Source organism: Ananas comosus, linkage group 5, assembly GCF_001540865.1.
Source record: "Ananas comosus cultivar F153 linkage group 5, ASM154086v1, whole genome shotgun sequence".
Lineage (NCBI taxonomy): Eukaryota > Viridiplantae > Streptophyta > Magnoliopsida > Poales > Bromeliaceae > Ananas > Ananas comosus.
Genome location: NC_033625.1, coordinates 9627875 through 9649187, shown reverse-complemented (window position 1 = coordinate 9649187; position 21313 = coordinate 9627875). Strand labels below are relative to the sequence as shown.

General features: G+C 37.1%; 1 protein-coding gene and 1 long non-coding RNA gene across 2 annotated transcripts; one reads left to right on the top strand and one right to left on the bottom strand.

The window, feature by feature from the left end:
* Window positions 4253-4759, bottom strand: LOC109710686 (probable 6-phosphogluconolactonase 4, chloroplastic; the record flags this gene model as incomplete). The annotated part of the gene is made up of 1 exon (XM_020233421.1): window positions 4253-4759. A coding segment is annotated over one exon (492 nt), but the record flags the coding sequence as incomplete, so codon positions are not given.
* Window positions 15142-18064, top strand: LOC109710747. Its single transcript, XR_002216417.1, has 3 exons — window positions 15142-15199; window positions 15388-15674; window positions 17897-18064. It is a non-coding gene; the product is annotated as an uncharacterized LOC109710747 (long non-coding RNA).

The window sequence follows — 21313 nt, the reverse complement described above, 5'->3', positions numbered from 1 at the left end:
AAATTTTTCGGCTCGATACTTTAACGAGTCGTTTACACCCCTATGTGTGTGTGTGTGTGTGTGTGTCATAGTGCAATAATTGAATTAAACCAAGAGTTTGCTACATTCAACTGTAGTACAGATCCACATATATATATATATGTATGTGTGTGCGCGCGCGCGCACGTTTGTGCGTGTTGAAATCCAATGTTAAATTATATGAAAAGACTGTTTCTTTTCAAAAGTTTAAGCTAGTAGAGAAGTAGGTGTTTGTGTGTGTGTGTGTGTGTGTGTGCATGTGTTGAAATCCAATGTTAAGTTATATGAAAAGACTGTGCACGTGTTGAAATCTAATGTTAAATTATATAAAAAGACTGTTTCTCTTCAAAAGTTTAAGCTAGTAGAGAAGTAGGTGTTTGTGTGTGTGTGTGTGTGTGTGTGTGTGTACGTACACGTGTTGAAATCTAATGTTAAATTATATAAAAAGACTGTTTCTCTTCAAAAGTTTAAGCTAGTAGAGAAGTAGGTGTTTGTTAATATTTAAAACAGATTAGGGAGAGGTTAACGAGTTGTGATGCTCTTGAAAACAATCCCTTAATCACTTCCAATATACGTATATACATAATGTTAAGTATTTTTGTGGCTGTTTCTATATATTGTACTAATCTTTAACATAAAATTGATAAAAGAAATAAGAGATAGAGATTTATCTTTTGTAATTTTACATGGTGATCATTTAATTATCAAGTTAATTAGATCATGTTGATCTTTTAAATAACGCGAATATCTCGAAATCCATCCTTAATATTAGGCCTAGGGACATATGTGTCCATGCATCCACCCACTCTCTTGATATGTGTGGTGTGTTGTAATGCAATTAATGTTCCTTTCATTGATATGGTGGCAAACTTAATTAGCACACTTTATATTGTCTCCTCTTATCAGCTATGTATGACATGCTCAAACAATCCCCTTGTAATTAAAAAGTAAAAGGATAGCTATCTACTCGCATAATTATGATGCAATGAGTAATAATGTTTCAACTCTCCGAAAGGAAATTATGTGAGAGAAGATAATATGTCAGCAATGACTTGTACTAGCTAGCTCATGTTGTGGGCTTGCGAAAGCTAAGATTCCGGCGGCTTTGAAAACAACTACCACAAATAAAGTAAAGGAACTGTGGATTACAATTTGAACCTTTGGGATGAGGAAAAGTAATTCTATATATGGTTTAGACTTAATTATGAGTGTAAGTTGATCAAGTAATGCAAGATTTGTCAACATGCATAAAAAAGAAAATGACGGGGGAGTAAAGATAAGTTTAATTTGCATGCTAGGTATAAAAGATCCATTGATAATTTGTACAAGTGACCTATATAAGACTTCTACTCACCTGGATGGTGATGATCAGAACGATGAACCATGCGTACGCCTGATCTTAATTTGTTAAAACCTAAATTACACTTTAGGTCCTCAAACTGTAAGACGTGTGAAATTATTGGCATAAAACATTAATCTGTTGTAAGTTCTTGCTTGAATTTTATAAATTATTGCAATCAAATATATAATTTAATTGACAAAATATTAATTAATATGTCGCTAATGCGGAAGTGATATAGCAGTATTGTGATTAATGACCGGCAATATTTAAGATGTCATATCACTTCTATATCAGCAAAATATTAATATTTAATCAACTAAATTGGATTTTAAGACTTGATTGTAATAATTTACAAAATTCAAGTCAAAACTTATAACAAATTAAAATTGGATGACCAAAAATATAACTTAGCCTTTGTTTTTTTTTTTTTTTTTTTTTTTTTTTGAGAGATAGGTAGCACGCTACCCACTTCGTTTATTTCATTTAGAAATAAATTAACTTAATTAGCTGGAAATGTGAATCAACTAGGATTCGAACTTGGGTCTCGGGTACCAACCACCAAGCCTTTGTTAAATAAGAGTGTGAGAAAAGGACAAGGGACTTCATGATGGAAGTAAGGGGTTTTATTATTGGCTCTTGGGTCGTATGATCTAAAGGATCTGATAGATCAATTTAATGTGATATGTTCCAAGGGTATTCCTAACATATATGTAGAATACGAAAGCGCTAATTTAAAACTTTTACTTCTTCGGCAAAAGTTACGACGACTAACTTGGTAAGAAAACATAAGATCTTCTTGAACAGCTAGAGTCTAATTAATTAACAATTGTTTTGGAAGGCATCAGGCCATGAGCTTTTAAATTCAAATCCCATGAGGCATCTAGTTTTATTTAATTTAATTCTAATGATTGATTAGTATATATCACTTTATATCTCTCCCAAATTAATATGATTAAATTAAGGTTAAAATGTATAGATATGTCCTAAACTTTAAACCATGTTGACGTTAATCCTCTGAACTCTTCTTTATTTGATTTACACCAGCTTTGCCTACAAATCGTTTGCTTTTTCTTCTTTTATTAGTAATTTTGAGAATTTTGTTAGAATCACACATTCAAGGGATCGAGATGCACGTACGCGACCTCCTTTTTTACTGAAGTGATTCTTGATGACGTGCATCCCTCGTAAATGCCTGTTTAATTTGATTCAAACAGAATCACCAAAATTGCTAACGAAAAGAGTTAAATCAAACAATTAGTAAGTAAAGAGAGTGTGAATATAGTAAAAAAAAAGTTCAGAGGAGTAATTTCAAAATGGGGTAAAGTTTTAATGAGTGGTTATACATATTAACCTTAATTTAATCCCCCTAATAATAAATTAATTTGTACTACTTCTGGTCAAGTTTGACACTAACCTTTCCTACTTAATAGATGAAGCGAAAAATATCTCCTTTGTAGCAGTTATAACACGCAAAATATATTAGTCCGAGCCAATCACATTTGTGCATGCATATAAGATAGTACAATATGATAATTATACATTAAATTGATATTTTTTCTAAAAAACATTATTCTACTACTTCTATGCTATGTAAAAATATTTAATTGGATATTATTGTTATTATTATTATTCTATGAAATAACTGTGACAAAAAATAAAAGGAAAAATCTCAAGTGGTGATGTATGCATGTATAGAGTGTTGATCACAATCAAGTGATGAGGATAAGTTGAGGGGGTGGCCCAAGGGCTCCTTTGAGTGCTTGTTGCACGTACGTGCCGACAGGGAATGCTGTGAGAGCATCACAGCATAAGACAGCCGGACAAAGACCTAGTGTTAGGGATAAGCACCAAAAAGCAAATGAAAAGGATGCCTTGATTGGATATTTGCATATTATAATATTCTTATACATATATTATAAGCCTTAATTTGTAGTTCAAGATAACAAAAAGGTTTGCATCCATTTAGGGATGTCAATAGATATGAAAATATATATCGAAATTTTGAAAAATTCAGCAGAACAAGTTTAATCGATACTAAATGAATATGATTTTGATTATAGATATAAAAAAAGTAAAAAATTTGATGGAATCGGATTTGGTTATGATTTTTTTCTGTACACAATCCGAATCTGAAGCCAAATCAGAATCCATAGCTGAAACCAAAGCGGTATAAAAACTTATTTTATATATGTAATATAAATTTCTAAAAACTTTTTTTAAAAAAATTAATATAGATTATCAATTTAATATAATATTTAATATATTAAATAGTTAGGATTGATTTGTCACTACAACAGAATTAAATTATAGACATATTTTTATGACACTTTTGTGTTAGTGTCCTATTTATACCGAAATTTTTTTTAAAATCTATTAAGACCTAAATATTAAGCCCAATCCAACTAAAAACAAAAAGTTTCTCTACTCAACCAACCCCACCCAGCCCACTTAGCCCGATTACAAATAAAAAAGGAAAAAAAAAAAGGAAAAAAAATTGATCACCATCTTCCCTTCTCCTCCTCTGCTGCCGCAGCCAACGAGGTAAGGTTCCAGCGGCTAGAGTCCAGCCGTGAGGATCTCGTAGGGACTGTAGAGAGTTATGATTGCCACGTGTCCCTCCGCCATAGGTTGCTGGAGGAGTGAGTGCTAAATATCAAGGCAGCCCTATATATAGCGACTCCACATATAACAACACTTTTAAAAAACGTCAGTAATTTAGCCAGTAACACTTTTTTTTTACCTATATATACCGACATTTAAAAGTGTCACTATATACCGTTTTTGTTATAGTGTGTCAATTTTGAATACGAATTTTTATTTTTTTATTCAGGCGCGGTTTCGAGTTTTGAATTTTTATACCTAATCGACTTCGGATGCAATGTCGGATTTCAATTTTGGCCCATTCGCTTAAAAAATCTGCTGGTTTTTTGTTTTTGCGAAAATAAGATCAAGCAGCAACAAATCTGCAGAGCTCTCCTCACTCCCAAAAGCCTTGAGCACGGCACTGGCCTTTCCAGCTCCAGTGACCACCATTGCAATGTATGCAGAAGAGTTGATCACAGGGAAAGTAAATGTGATTCTCTCCGGCGGCGGCTTTGGCGAGTCCTTAATGAACGTAACCCACCGCTCCTTCTCGTTGATAAGGGGATGCCCAGGGAAGAGAGAGGCAATGTGGCCGTCCGGGCCCATTCCCAGTAGCATGAGATCGAATCTGGGGAACCCAGAAGAGGCTGACAGTGCGATGATTCCATCCTTGACAAGTTGCTTCAGACAGGTTTCATAGTCATCAGCTGCACCCTCAGGGGATAAAGAATCGTTGATTGCATATACTTGACCTGGCGGAATTGGAACCTGTGATGAAACAAGAAAGGGAAGAAAAGAAATTTTAGAGCAGTTGGATGATTATGTAACATTTGGATAAAATTTGACATCCTTAAAGCATGAAAAGAAAGAAGTTTATCAATATGTTGAGCTTCTGAACTCAATCCAAATGACAGAGGCGGTTTCAGACTGACCAAAGGGAGGATAAAAATAGATTTGTGAAATAACAAACATGCTGCATAAAAAATCATTTTAAGGAAAAAAATGTTATTAACATTAGAGCCTTTTTCCAAAATTTTTTTTTGAGAATCCAAAATTAGTATTTAGAATTAATAACTTAGAATTTTGAGTTCAGAGTGTGAATTATATAAAAGGTTGGTTATAGTAATTTTACTAAAACAAATAAATCAAATTTCAAATTATATTGTATTCGAATTAAACCATACAATTGAAGACATGAGCAAATTGTATTATATGTTAAAAAGAAAAACAATTTGAGGCACCATGAAGAATATTAGATTGGCGCCAGTTTTTGAAATTCTTAATTGATCCGAGGTATTAGATACATATAAAAGTTTAGCTTATGAAATAGATGGAATGACAACAAATTATGTAATTATTTATTATATTGATTCGCTATAAATTTGAGAACAAATAAAAATTAAAATAGAATGACAAAAAACATGTAATAATGCAGTGATAGTTAGAAAAATCTATAATCAAAGTTTTCTGTTAATCACATGAGAAAATATCATGCGGATCGAAAAAACAAACTTGGACAGGAATAAAAGAATAGGAGGTAGCAAACTTAAATTTGACCAGCTTGGGAAAACTTAAGCAAAAAAAAAGTATTGTATGCTTCTGATTAAGGGAGCTTTAAAAAAACATACTTTTGCCTTTTATTGCCTTGGACTGTCGGCTCGGTTTTGGGATTCTCGTGATGCCTCCGGAACTGCAATTTACCCCTGTTGGGAAGGTTTACAAAGAACATTCTTTCGCCTTTTATTGCCTTGGACTGTCGGCTCGGTTTTGTGTTAAGCATAAAACGCTTTTCGCAAAAAAAAAATAAGCTTCCTATTGTTCTTATACTTCGTGGCTACTTCTCATGTCCTTATTTCTAGGGGAACTGTGGCTATGCGTATTCAGCTATGGTTACAAGGTTATGAAGATTGTACTCTATAGTGGTGCATAATGAGTGCATTTATGGAAATATAGATGATTACAAAACATTGGTGTTTAATTAGATGGTTAATTATGTTATACTTGGATATGTCAATAACCTCTTAATTATTTATTATTATGTTATGTTGATTTCGTTTCATTTTCATATAAGCATGTAGATGATCCATCAGAATCGGCACTTTAAGGTGGATATATTAATAATGATCTAAGACTAACTAAACTTGTGGGATAGATATATTTGGTACTCTTATCTCTGTTATTGTCTATTCTCTGTCATTTGTTTTGCTGCATAACAGGCCATCAATCCTCTGTTAGTTTTTATCAAGGTCGACACAGGTAAAGCATTAGATAATTTTGACGCGCATTATGGTGGCAGCCGCACTAAGAGTTGATGCGCATTTATGCAATTTGTAGTAGTAACCAAGTAGGCTCCGGTGCTAACTTAATGATGTTTGATGACTACGGGAGTCTGAGGTAAGTATATTATTTTCTTTATATTCTTCATGGAATTCTGAACTGCCTAGCTAAATTCTTAATTCCCAAGCTATGTGACTTTCCCTTTGAAAATTTTGGATGGCCTTCTCTATAGGCAACTAGTATTTGATGTGTAAAAAAACTTATGGCTCAGAGTTTTGAACTGCATGAACAGTACTCTCGAATTCAATTGCATCAGAATTTTATGATCCCAATTTCCTTTTTTGTCTAATATAGTTTGCAGTTGGCTTTAACCTTTTATATGGTTTCACATCTTGAATCCTAAATTGTTGACATTGAATTCTAAATATGAATTCTGAATTCTCGAAATTGTTCTGTGGGGAAACCCTAAATTAAATAACGTTTTTCCCTCTATCATCCACAATCCTTTCCAACAAGTTCATAAGCACAGTAATTGCAGTGCCAAAGTAGTCATGTTTCATGGTCGCAAGAGTGTGGGCAAGATATATTTATTCTTTCTATATTCTTCATCGGATTCTGTGAACTCTGAATACAAATCTGGATTCTGAAGCTTGAATTTCAGTTCCTGAATTCAACTAGGTAATCTATAATTCAGCTAGACCAGTGTATTTAATTTCCCTAAATTCTTCATGGAATTTGAAAGTGCCTAGCTGAATTCTCGATTATCTAGCTGAATGAATTCTGATTCCTGAATCAGCAAACTTTTATAAGCAACAGTTTACATGGATTTTCATTCTGTACTCTAGATTCGGTTTTGTAAATACTGAATATGAATTCTAAACAGAGCATATTTGTTTCTCTTATATTCTTGATGAAATTCCAAATTGCATAGATAAATTATGAATTCCCATGCTATGATGACCTACTCCTTGAATACCAAATGGTTGCAATAATTGAGAGAGGCCCGTACCTTCTTGGTTAGCGATGGTGGTATTTTGGACGACCTATTCTATAGGCAACCAGCCACTTTTATATGTATTCCGGATACTTTCCGTATGCATGTGGGTCTTTTATGCAGTTAACATTACTAACCAAGTAGGCTTTTGTTCCAACGTAATAATATTTGATAACTGGGAGAGTCTGAGCAAAGAATATTTTTTTTACCTATATTCTTCATGGAATTCTGAATTGTTTACTTGAATTCTGAATTGTTTACCTGAATTCTGACTTATCTAAGTGAATTCTAGATTCGGAATTGAGAATTTGGAATTTAGAATTGCATCAGCTATTTGCTGTGTATAAAAGTTTCTAATTGAGAAATTTGATTTAAATCACATCAAGATATTTGATGTATATGAAAGATCCCGGAATTCAAATTTCTAGATTCTCAAAGGTTAGAATTACATATAAAAAAATGGAAATCAGAATTTATAAATCTGAATTCCGAATTCTGAATCGTCGCTTACATCGGCAGCCTTTCTGAATTTGTGATTATTGGTATTTGCAAAATGTGCAGGTTTTGTATGCACTCTTATGCAAATTTCCTTCCTGTTTCAGGGTGGTGTATTTAATCTCCATATATCCTTAATGGAGAATTCCATATTTCAGGTGTCAAATTGAGCTTTTTATATGCTTTGTATGAATTCTTCAGCTGTTTGTTAAAAAAAATTATCCTCATTGGATTTGTTTACCTTTTTTTTAATTATTTTTCCTTGGGATTTTGATTAATTTCGCTGGTATCAATTAGTTCATTTTTCTACGATTGCACAGTAAATTGATGCTTCCTCTATCAATTCTTGACTGCTTTCTATGCAAATTGGTTTCCTTCGAAATGTATTAAGCTAACCAAATTAGCTATATTATATGGATGCTATTACTTGATGTTTACGGATTCTTTCACTATGTGTTGGAAAGATTAAAACTGTGGAAGCTTCGTGCTGGTAAGGTATGAATTTGAGAATTAAATAATTTTTGTCCCATTTTCCCTCTAAGAATTTTCCTTATGTGCCTTGATTTTGACTGTCAACATTAGCATCGAATTCTTACTGGGAATTTTATAACATGGAAGAGAAGTTCCCATCTTTTACTATAACTGCATGCTTCATTTATTTGGAATCTAAGTTGGCTAGCTGGATTCTGAATTATCTAGCTGAATTCTGCTCCATGGAAATTTCATAGAACTCCTTTTGTATGCCTTCTCTGGATTGCCTAGCTAAATCCTGAATTGCCTAGCAGAATCCTGAGTTCGGAATTCAGGTCTCCGAAATCTGAATTGTACTATAAGAGTCAGAATAGGCCAAAATTAGGAATTCTGAATTTTGGACCAGCAACCTTTTATAAGAAACATTATATATGAATTGGCTTTCCAGATTCTGAATTCTAGGTTCTGAATCCAAAATACGATTTCTGGACAAAGGATATTTATTTTTCTTACATTCTTCATGGAATTCCAAGCTACATAGCTGAATTCTGAATTCCCACGCTATGATGATCTTCTCCTCGAATATCATTGAGAGGGACCCGACCCTCCTTCATTGCTGATGGGATACTTTGGATGGCCTATTCTATAGGCAACCAGTTACTCTTATTTGTACTGAAAATATTTCCGGTGTGCAAATAGGTTTTTATACAATTAGCACTACTAACCAACCAAACTTTGGTGTCAAACTAATAGTATTTGATTTCGTAGAGAATTTGAGCAAAGAATATTTGTTTTCCTTATATTCTTCGTGGAATTCTGAATTGCCTACTTGAATTCTCAATTGTCTAGCTGAATTCTAAATTGTGTAGCTGAATTCTAAATTCAGAATTTAGAATGCAGGATTCAGAATCGCAGTAAAGCATTCGGTGCATATAAGGTGAACTCGTGGTTCACATCCATTTCACCTGACAGTGCCGAACACTCACATACGGTGTCATCCATTTTGATTTTGATTTCTGCCTAAAAACAACCCTAAGCCACTATTTGGTTGCGGTATAAGGGGTGAGATAAGTGGTTATCCCATCCTTTATACGCAAACAAAAACTAGTTGAGGTGGGAATGTTGCCGCCCGTTGATTGCCACCCATTGACGGGTTATCCTGAGATAACCCATTAAGGGGTGGCAATAACAATTCGCTCTCTGTCCTGAAACAGTTGTTCCTCTGGCTCCCTTTTTCTAAAATTTTAATTTTAATTTTAAATTTTAAAATTTAAATTTAATAAATTAAAATTAAAATTTTAAAATATAAATTTTAAATTTGGTATTTTAAATTTTCAAATTTAAATTTTATATCAAATTTAAATTTGAAATTTAAAAATTTGATATTTTAAATTTTAATTTTGAATTTTAAGATTTAAAAAATAAAATTTAAAATTTAAAAATTCAAATATAAAATTTAAAAATTTAAATATAAAATTTAAAAACTCAAATTCAAATGTAATAAGACGGATAATATCGTTATTTTCTATTTATATCTATCCATTATTCTTCTTATTCTATCTTATCAATCTAAACGCTATTTGTCTTATTTTTTAAAATAACTCAATTTTCATCCAAATGCAAAATTAGCCAAGTTCTACGTGATACCCCGAGGGAGTGGAAGTCGAATTCACGACATTAGTGTTAGCTGGTTAACACATCTGGAGAGTCTCGAGATGAATTAGAGTCGTTTCAGCACAAAATAGACGCGAAAACGAATTCGGAGCATCGAAATAAGCTAAGACTAAGATTCTGGCAAGTTTCAGGCACCCAAAACAAGGAAATCGTGTGCCCAAACTTGTGGTGCTACTTTACAGATCCAGTTGAGTTGATGAAGTGAATTCGGACTTATTAATCAGCCGCGCAGATCGTGGGCCCGAATTCCCCTCCCATTGCTATTGACACGTGTCTCGTGATAGATGAGATCTGCCTGAAAACGTTATGTAAGGACTGAGATTTTCGCAGTATAGTTAAACTCTCTATTGACGATATTTTTGTGTATATTTTAATTATAAAAGCACTCGTCAGGTTTTGGGGGAAAATGAGTTAGAATGGAGATTTTACGCGATCTTTACTTTTTACTTAGGGGGCGTTTGGTTCCCCGTAGAAATAGTCAGAAAAATTTTTTTCAGTTGAAAATCATTTTTCTAGCGTTTGGTTTGACGTAAAAAAATTTTACGGGAAAATTTTTTTTACGGATTCTATGGAACGGAAAACGAAAAATCACCATGGAAAAATCGCGGCTCATGTTTTCCTTACATCAGGGTCCACGAGCTCATGTAAGAGCTCGTGGACGGAGGTGAGTGGTCCACACTGGACCACTCACCTATATATATATTTATATCTATATATATATATATATAATATATATATATATATATATATATATAAATTAAATATATTATATATATATATATAATATTATATATATATATATATATATATATATTTTATTTATAAATATATTAATAATTTATTTATAAATTTAAATATATATTATTATTATATTATATTATATATTTATTATATAATATATTTTAAATATATCTTGTTTATAAATATAAATTATAATAATTAAATATATTAGGATAATTATTATATATTAATGATATATAATAATATATAATAAGAGAAAATATATATTAAATAGTTTTTTACTTTTTTCTTTTCCTTTCAACCAAACAACCATCACGGAAAACTATTTTTCTTTTCTTACAAACCAAACACAAACGACGTAAAATTTTTTTCCTACCGAAAATTTTTTTTCCACCGAAATTTTTTTTTCCACAGTTTTACGTGGAACCAAACACACCCTTAGTGAAACCCGGATTTCCGGAGAGGCCAATGAGTAGAGTTGGCTTTCGGCGCATATCGGACTCCGTTCATAGCGATTCAATAGCTCGTTTTCAATGGTTCTACTATCCTGAAACCAATGGCACTGACGGATTTAAGGTTTGACGCACGAATTTTGAGAAATCTGGTGATTCGTGCATTTTATGTAATTGTGTATGATTTTGCCATTTGGGGAGAGGGTGGGTTTCGTCGCAAATCTGCGACTAAATTAGCTGAAACAAAATTGTGAATTTGATGTCTCTGTCGTGCTGATCGCACTGGTGCGATCCATTCGCAAATCTGACGAACAGATCTCCTGATATTGCGCGTTAATCGAGGAGGGGCCATTAATGGCAAAACAGTAATTTTGTGAAAAGCTCTACATTTTATGTACCGTTTTGCGTGAAGTTGATCATGGGAGTGTGCTCGCGCGTTTTTCTCGCGCTACGAGGGACTTAGTGCGAAATACCGGGTTTTGAGGGACTTTTGCGCAATTTGGAGTTTGAATATATTGCATTCTAGGGTTTGCACCATGCAAACCCTAGCCCCTATTAGCTTAGCTGACCCTAACCGCCACCTTCCCCCTCACCTCATGTGCCGCGCGCCTCCTGGCCACCGCCGACCGAGCCTCGGCCAGCCAGCCGCAGCCGCAGCCACTTTCTCCCTCATCTTCTTCTCCTCCACCACCTCCCTCTATATATTCTTGGCCGAGGTTGGTGCAAGGTGCAACCTTGCCCTCCGGCCCCTCTCCGGCACCTCCCCCTGAGCTCGGCCACTCTTCCTCGTCGACTACCGCCGCCCCCGATCGTGGCAGCCGCACTGCAGCTGCCTTGCTGCCATCTAGGGATAGCACGTGTTGAGGGAGGTGAAGCTCCCTCCCCTCGCGCCGACGCCGCTTGAGGCCGCCGTTACCGCCTCCCCCGGAGCCCCGACGACCATCCTCGCCGGCCGTAGTCACCCCGAGCGCCGACGCGCAGTGGCTGCAGAGCTGCGGCCAGCCCAGGTTGGTGCGACCGAGCTTTGTAGCGCCGCGTCCGCATCCGCCGGCCACCATCCCCATCCCTTTCCCTCGGTCCCAGAGGAGGCCCACACCCCTCCCCTGGCCGGTCCGACCGTCGCCGTGGGCGGAGAAACTCACCGAGCCCGAGCTCGGCTTGTGTATGCTCGATTTGTTCCGCTGCCACCGCCGCCGCCTCCCGCCGTCGGTCGGCGCGAGCCCCGCCGGCCTCCCTACGTCGACCGCACCCGTCGGCCGTCGGCGCACCCGCCGCAAAGTTGTCGCCGGCCGTGTTCTAGCTCCCACTGCCTGGTAAGCCTTCGCAGTGCTGTTATTGGTTGTTGTTTTGGATTGCGCAGGTTTTTTCGATGATCCGAGGTTGTCCNTGTTCCGCTGCCGCCGCCGCCGCCTCCCGCCGTCAGTCGGCGTGAGCCCCGCCAGCCTCCCTACGTTGACCGCACCCGTCAGCCGCCGGCGCACCAGCCGCAGAGTTGCCGCCGGCCATGCGCTCTAGCTCCCACTGCCTGGTAAGCCTTCGCAGTGCTGTTATTGGTTGCTGTTTTGGATTGCGCTGGCTTTTTCGGCGATCCGAGGTTGTCCCGACGCCTCCGGAGAAAAGCACGGTCATCACTGGTCAGTGCCGATCACAGTGCTTACATCACTTTGGATCAGCGGATACCGAAACTGCATTTTCGACGTAGTTTTTCCTCGAGTGCGCGCTGTTAGCTGAATGTTCGAGTCGCACCCCGTGCCTCCCACAATGAGCTGTTGTACTCCGAATCATAAGCACGGCCTCCGACACTCTGAGACCTATCAGCACGTGTCCCGGCGGACCTCGAAAGTCCTCGGTTTGCGTTAACGAGCCACAAAATCACCTTATTTACATAAAATAATAGGATTTTATGTAAATATAGAGATTTGTATGCAATTGTGCATCTTGTGGCTACTGTGGGCAGTACGTATGGCTATGTGGTGACCTCTGGACTGATCGTCCAAGGTCCGATAGCCTTCACAAAAAACAAATGTCATTTCTGTGCGTTTTTCGGCGAAATTTGCCGGCGGAACGCGGTTTCAGTTCGGATTTCATCCGACGGTGTTTGTTTGCCCTGAGAGTTGTTGCTGTGCCTTGTTGGCTAGTCACTATCGTCATATCGTGAGTTCGGAGATGACGGATGAGCGACGGTGGGTTCCGGCTCCGGGAGCCCGGATCCGAATAATTATCCGGCGATAAATGTTTAGTTGTGTAACCTTGTGTTTGCTGCCAAGACATCCAAATCGGTGTGTTTTGTGGCAGTGGGTGACTCATGGCACGAGTCAATGAGTTTCGGGACACTTAGTGGGTCCCGACGGAGTCCCCGTGTGATTTTTAGGACTTTCGGCGAGTTACGGTGATCGATTTTGGAAAATCGATTTCGGGAATTTGTGTGGGGTTCGTAAATCATGTATTTTGGATTGGTGGGTTGGTTACTGACCCGGTGGATCTTCGTAGGTTCGGTTGACTTGTTGCGCACCCAAGTTCCCGACGCAATAGTGACAGATGGGTGCTTCGAGCTGGTAGTCGGTGAAATCGTTTCACTTTCCTCTGTTCTTCTATATATCAATATCGTACTCTCTACATGTCGGTTGCTTTTACTTATCGTCCATTCATCTATACTTGTTGTTTGCATAATGATAGTTATTGATAGACATGAAGAGCAGACTTGCATATGTTGTATATCTGTGGACCTTGGGTCCAAGCTACACATCGACTCTTTCGTCGTGTGTTTCGATCTAGTTGATCATGATTCGGCGTTGTACGCCCTTTCATCTGGCTTCGGCCAAGACACCGGTTTTCTACCGGTTTTCGTATTGAGCATATCAACATGATTTAGTCATAGCACTGTGTATTCTAGACACCAGTTAGTTTGGCCATCAATCAGGAGGTGTACGTATCCGAATAGGTCGTCAATGGACGCATGAATCAAGTCAGTGTATACTCTATGACAGGCAACGCTTGAGGTCTACGGACCAATATGGTAGCACCAGATTGGGTTTGATTTTGGATTATATACCCTTGAGGAATCTGTTCAGTTGAGTTTCTATTACAGTAGTAGTTTGATTCTTGCTCATTTACTGTCCCGTCTCTATTACTACTATAGTTGCTTTTATATCATACCATATACATATCTGTTGTTCTATCTCCTTTGTTTTTTAATGAATACGATTCGCTTTCGTGGCTCTGTCGTACCCACTGAAAAACCTTGATTGTAGTTTCTCACCCCCCCATTTTCTCAGGTGGCTCGGGCAAGGAGTTGGCTTTTGGCGCGATGGGAGGACGTACTAACTAGACTGCAGTAGCGACCATCACCCTGATTATGTTTTATTTCCGCACTTAGTAGTTTTAATAATTAAATGGTTCAGTTAGATGATTACTGTAACATACCAGATTTTGGTATAAAATAAAAATAAATAAAAATAGAGTGAGATACTATTTTTATTGGATTTAGAGGAGTAAAACATAAGTCAGAAGTGACTTGTGCTGAAATCGGAATGAAAACAGAAGATCTAGAATTTTCTGTTGGAAACAGGACAGATAAATTAGCAGAAAATGCACAGTGTCAGAAAATTATGAAAACTGGAGGATAAGTCAGAATTATTTTTATGAGGCTAGATTTAAAGTTTAATGTCATTCTGACACCCGGAAGATGGAAATAAAATCCGACAGCTATCTGATAAAGATTACAGTTCGGTATAATTTTCGGTGACCAAACGGGGTCGAAACTGAGATATTAAAATTTTTTTGGACTCGTTAGGTAAAACCGGATATACCTGTCAAATTTGAGCCCAAACGGATGTTCAGGAAGCTCCGGCGAAAGATATCAAATTTTAAACTGCCTGGAGTGAATAGTGTTTGGTATTGACTATACATAGAAGCTAATTAGCTTCTTCTTCCTCCTTCAGCCGAGCACCAACATCACACGCACGCACGCATGGGAGAGGGGGGGGAGAAACTCTTCTTTCTCTCTCTAAAGATCTCTCTCATCTCTCCAAATCTCTCTCTAAAAATTTGAGGGCTGGTGGAGAGCGAGCTTGTGAATGCGTTGGAGGCGACGGATCGAGCTTTCGTGTGCCCGTTGGAGCGGCGTGTTTTCGTCACGACGTTCACATTTTGGTAAGCTTTTGGGATTTTGTTTAAATCCTTCATAAATGATGTTCTAGTAGTATCTAGAGTGTTCTAAACATGTTTTCTCCATTTAATTTAGATTATTTGGATGTTATTTGTACGTTAGGGCTCCGAATGGAGTTTTATAAAATATAAGGGTTTGATCTAATTTGACCCTCCGTAAATCTAATTGCTAGCTAAACGAATGCGTTGACGAAGTCGGTTCGGCGATTCGTCGAGCCATTATAAAGTTATTAAAGAAACAGACGTTTAGGCTTCGTTTCCGTCTGGAGGGCCGAAGCGATGTCGTAAAATCATGGAAATGGATTTGGAGCACCGTGGCACTTAACCGAAGACCTATAATTTTCGGTGCCGCGATTCGACGCACAGTTGGTGAGTATTAGTAAAGTCGGGCCGAACCGGGTTACGGGAGTCGCGGGAGGCCGATTGCAGGTGTCGACAAGCAATCGGAAAGCAACTTGAGGTGGGTTGTGCTTACCGAAGCGACTAGGTCGCCTGTATGTCTAAGTAAAGTGAATTCATGTTGATGCATATAAATGCTAGATGAATGCATGTAGTAAATGCTAAAGGGAATGCATACTAAAGATGTAATATAGAAATGTTAGAATGCATGATAATGTAATATAAATGATGCTAGTTAAAAGCATGAGATAAATGACATTTGCATGTTAACATAAAGTAGAGAACATGCTAGTTGTAATGTATAATGATAAGTTGNCCTAATCTCTTTGTGAGATTCAGGATATTTAGGGGTTCCATTATTCTATATATACGTCCCATTGTTTCTCCCATCTGAGACATTTTGATATTCGAATTAATTCAATATTCCGTTATTCTCTCTCTTCTTCCTCTCTGGGATTTCCACCTACGTTCCCGGGGTTTTGGAGTGTGGACATAGAAGAGGACTCTGGTAGCCCTCTTCGATCAGCATCCGTCGCATCAGATCTGCATCCGATCCGTGGCGTAAGGCGTACGCAAAGGAGAAGACGAGAAACGTGGGAGATCCAGAAGCATCGAGACAAGGACGATTCAAGAAGGCTTGTAAAACAAGTAATCCGATCCGATTTGGGCTCCCGGATACGTTGGCTATCCGGTTTGTAAGTTTCCGCTGCCTATTATTTCCAACAATATTGATGCATATAAATGCTAGATGAATGCATGTAGTAAATGCTAAAGGGAATGCATGCTAAAAATGTAATATAGAAATGCTAGAATGTATGATGATGTAATATAAATGATGCTAGTTAAAATCATGAGATAAATGACATTTGCATGTTAACATAAAGTAGAGAACATGCTAGTTGTAATGTATAATGATAAGTTGTAAAGAATGCTAGTTTGGATAAGCATGTCATATAAATGCTAGATAATGCATGTTAATTATCTAAAGTAAGATGCTAAGAGATTGTACATGAAGTGACATAATGTAAGAATGCTAACTAAATGCATGAATGATGTGGTATAGAAATGTTAGAATATATGCATTGGTTAATGTTAATTGAATGCATGTCATGGAAATGCTAAATGTAAGCGTGGGGCCAATACTAAGATATACTTGATGATCATGTTGTAGAGATACTAATGTTAAGTAAAGGATATGGGCATGTGTACATATATAGATATGCACATAGATCGAGTGGCATTGAACATAGTGTTTTGAATATAGGTTAAACATGGATGATATTGAACCTAGTGTTAAAAAACATAGGTTGGACAAGAACCTAGTGTTAAAGAACATAGATTGGACATGAACCTAGTGTTAAAGAATATAGGTTGGACAAGAACCTAGTGTTAAAGAACATAGGTTGGACAAGAATCTAGTGTTAGAGAATATAGGTTGGACAAGAACCTAGTGTTAAAGAATATAGGTGGGGAATGAATCTAGAGGTAATTAAATCTAGAGTCAAGTAAACCTATGTTATGGCAAGTGTGGCCTAGAGAGTGGCATATATGACAAGGTAGGACCTGCTTATGTCATTGTGGCTATATATTCCCGAATTGGGAATTAGATCATACTCACATTGGTTCCGGCTTGAGGGAGGTAGCTCCTCCTCAAGCGGTGTACTCCGGAGTGTAGACACCACGGGGAGAGTACCCCGGCGAAGATCCCTCGGGTGGTAGTGCCAAGTGCCTCCCCCGGTAGACGGGATATATGGATTGTGAGTTTTGGGTAACAAATGTTAACCAAGATAATTGGGTAAAGGCCAAAGTGAATGTGTGAAAGCATGCATTATGAGCTATAGATTTGGTATTCCAGTTGAGTGGATTTATGGCTGAGGTGCATATGAGACGTCCTTCACCTTGAGTCTGGATGTATGTGGTATTTTGCAGATGATTGACTCGAGACCGAGTCGGGTTGTTAGCTTGGCTAGGGTAAAGAAAAACCTTAGGAGCAAATAACCAATGATGTAAAGTGACAAGATGTATAAATTATGAAAAAGCTATGGATAGAAAGTAAAATCATTTATTTTACTTGTATAGTTGCATAGTTTCATATTGCATATCGCGAGGCATGACATGTAGTTCAATATCGAGTAAATGTGTAAATATCTGTTATATGTTATTGGACTAACTTGTTGCAGTTGCCTCTCTTGGACCTATTGGTCGAGCTTTTCCCTTGGGTGGCCGTACCCACTGGGAACCATGGAGTTGGTTCTCACCCCACATTATTTTGGGGTGTTACAGGTTCACACATAAGCGCGCGGCGGCGTGAGGTGAGGGCGTAGCTCTGTAGTTAACGCCCTACCACCGAGACCAGAGATAGCGGTACCCTGAGTCGGCCTTACTTAGGGATGCAAGAAAATGAAAAGAATCAAGTTGTAATAATAATGTTAAAGCATGATTGTATTTGGAAGTTAAATGTAATATGTAATTGTGATGTAAAATGTATCTAGTGAATGTGAATGCTTGTAATAACAAGTAGATTATGTTTTTGATACTTCCTTATGCAATCTTTGATTGAAATGTGTTCCTGGTTGGAACTTCGTACATTGTATTGATTGCGACGCCTTGGACGTACAGGGGAGACTTTGTCCGCGGCACAGGGGAAACCCTGTCCGTTCGGCTGTCTGTTGGCGTGCCCGAAACCGACCAAGTAGGCGGGCTCGGGGCGTGACAATTACTATTGATGTTTGAATATTTGTGAACTGTGTGAGTTGGTGATTTCCTATTATGCATGCAAACGAAATTTGTTGAATGTTGGAGATTTATGAATGTTTAGTTTTGGATTTACTTAATTATACATCGTGGTTTTCTACCTCTCGAGGTAGTCGGTTTTCAAAATGGAGTTTTCGAGTGGGAAACAGTTTTGAAAGGTTTTCGAATGGTTTTATGAATGATTAAATAGAGCTTAAAAATAAAGTTTCGGGTGGGGAGCACTTTTAAGTAGGATGATTGTTGTACTGTGCATCGCATTATACAGCGCCTAGGGAGTGTTTAGAGGCATGCATCATCCCTAAGAATCACTAGCTGTATGAAAATGCATCACATGAATTGTTTGTGGATTGATGAATGTATATTATAGTTATGATCCTGATGTATCTGTTGGTACGCCGTGCAAATATAAAAGAGATTCTGTTCGAGTAGATAGAGAAACTTTGTATTTGTGGCGGATCTGTACGTCACGTGGGCCATGAATTCAAAAAAAAAAAAATGACACATTTTTCGTAACTCTGATTTCAAAAATAGTATTTATTATAAAAAGACTTTTAAAATTGGCCCTGCGATGTGACACGTTAAGGGAGTACTGGACCGCCCTACCACTGAACCGCCTTAGATCAGATCCAAGCACCCAGTTCTCGAATTTGGGAGCCCGGATTAAGGTTTTACAGCACTGTAATAGATTTGCATTTTTTGTTCCCGTGGCTTAGTCTACCCAACCAACTGCTCTATAAAATGGGTAGGCGTTCCCTGATGAACTTCTTTTCACTCTCCATCACAGAAAACTTCAATTTTTTCACAAATCCCCCTCAACTTCTCTCAAATTCATTCCTAATTCTTTGAGATAGTGAAATTTCAGTTGGAAATCAGCAACAATCATGGAGGAAACTTGGTAATCTACCATTTTGATGCTACCAGCTACTATAGAGAAATCATTTCATGGATCTTGACTTGAAGGAGAGTGTGTGGGGCATTTCTAACACCAAGAAATTTAGATTAGTAGTGCTCAATTGCTGAATTTTTCTGAAACTTGGTGTTTTGAGCTGAAAATGGCATTCTTGATGGATTTTTGGATCCGATTCTTATTATAGCTGAAGCATCGATATTCGTTATACTGTAGGAACGCTTTCTCGGCCCCTGCGTCATCTAAAGAGCGTCCTTACAATGAGATTTTCTTAATAGTGTATGTTCAATTGTTTTGAAGTTATATATTTTAAGACTTTTAGGGGTCATCTACTTCAAAGTTTGTAATATTTTGAAAATATTATATATTATATAGTTGGAATGACAAGTTTGTTACTAACTTATCAAGGCACTTAATTAGTTGGAAGGTTGTTAAGAATTACTATATTCTTATCATTGATTTTGAATATTTTCAACAAAAAATATAAAGATTTATCTGAATATTACACCGTGAACCAAATGAAGCCTTATTATTGAGTTTTTGTGACAAGACGTTGTGGACCATGGTCCAGGGAATAATTTGTCCTACAAACATAAGACTGAGTTATTTTCTATTGGGAAAAATGTAATTACGTAGAAAATGTGCCAGTGTAATGGCATTTCTTATAATGTTTCACTAATTTATTTGATTGGTCAATCTAATTAATGATTCATACGATACATGCATACTAAAACCTATACTCCTCAATCCACGCATTTCTTCACACTGAATAATTTTCGTCTAATCGTGTCTCTAGTCGCCTAACGTGTTGGAGGAAGCTGCCTGCCAGTCAAAATCTCCCCAGCCACAAGAAAACAAGAAGTTCCCACATTTTCCAACCGCTCGAATAGACCCACTCAGTAAAACCCTACAATCGATCTGCTCAAGAAAAACCAAAAAACGAACGAAAAATCACGGCATTACTTCCTCCAACAGAAAAATTAATTCTTCCTCCAAGCTAAAATTCCTTCACTTGCACCCATGCTATATATATATATATATATATATATATATATGTTAGTCAAATCGAATATCCTATATATAGATCGATCGAGGAGTTAACTATCAAAAATTAATGTTGAGGAATAATAGCTAGATTTAACACCTCTCATCACCTAAAAGATTAAAATATTTTATTCGCAGAATTAGTTTAAACCACAATTCACGGCAGTGAAGGGCTTGATATATAAGCTCTGATATCATATCATGCAACAATTCATTTTTGTAAAATCAGTTTAAGATTTAGTCTTTTGATCTCTTTTTATCTCTCTTTTCTTACACAAGCCAAGCTTTCCAAGCGACGTGTAATCCTAATTTGAACTTAGGACCCTGAGCTCTATAGTCTTCACGCGTAGTTGGTGTTCAACAATTTCTTATATATATATATATATATATATATATATATATAATGAGTTGGGATAGAATACTATTAAAAGTATTTGCCCCTTTTTTCTATTATGTTTTTAATCTTTCGATCAATTTCTTTGATAATTTTTAACCATTAGATTAAATATTATAACTCAGTGGGAACTGCACTCAATCCCTGAGTGCTTGGTGCTTCTAGAATTTTGGCCATTGGATTAAGAGATGTGCGGTTAGAATGATGTCGGCCCCCTAACTAGTGTTTGGCTCGGAGATAAAAGAGGGGTTATCCCCAAAAGGAAACTTTTTGGGGTGGGGTTTGTTAACCCCACCCTTAACGGGATAACGGTCGGATAACGGTCTAACCGTTATCCCGTTAAGGGTGGGGTTAGACCGTTATCCCGTTAAGGGTGGGGTTAACAAACCCCAACCCCCCTTTGAATTGTGGTGGAATTAAGTTAATCCCACCACAATTTAATTTTTAAATATAAATTTATTAATTTTATTTTTAATTTTTAATTTTTAAAAATTTATAATTTGTAATCTTAAAATTAATATTAATATTTTTAATTTTTAAATTTTATTTTTAATTGTTTACATTTTGAATTTGACATTTTATATTTGAAATTTTAAAAATG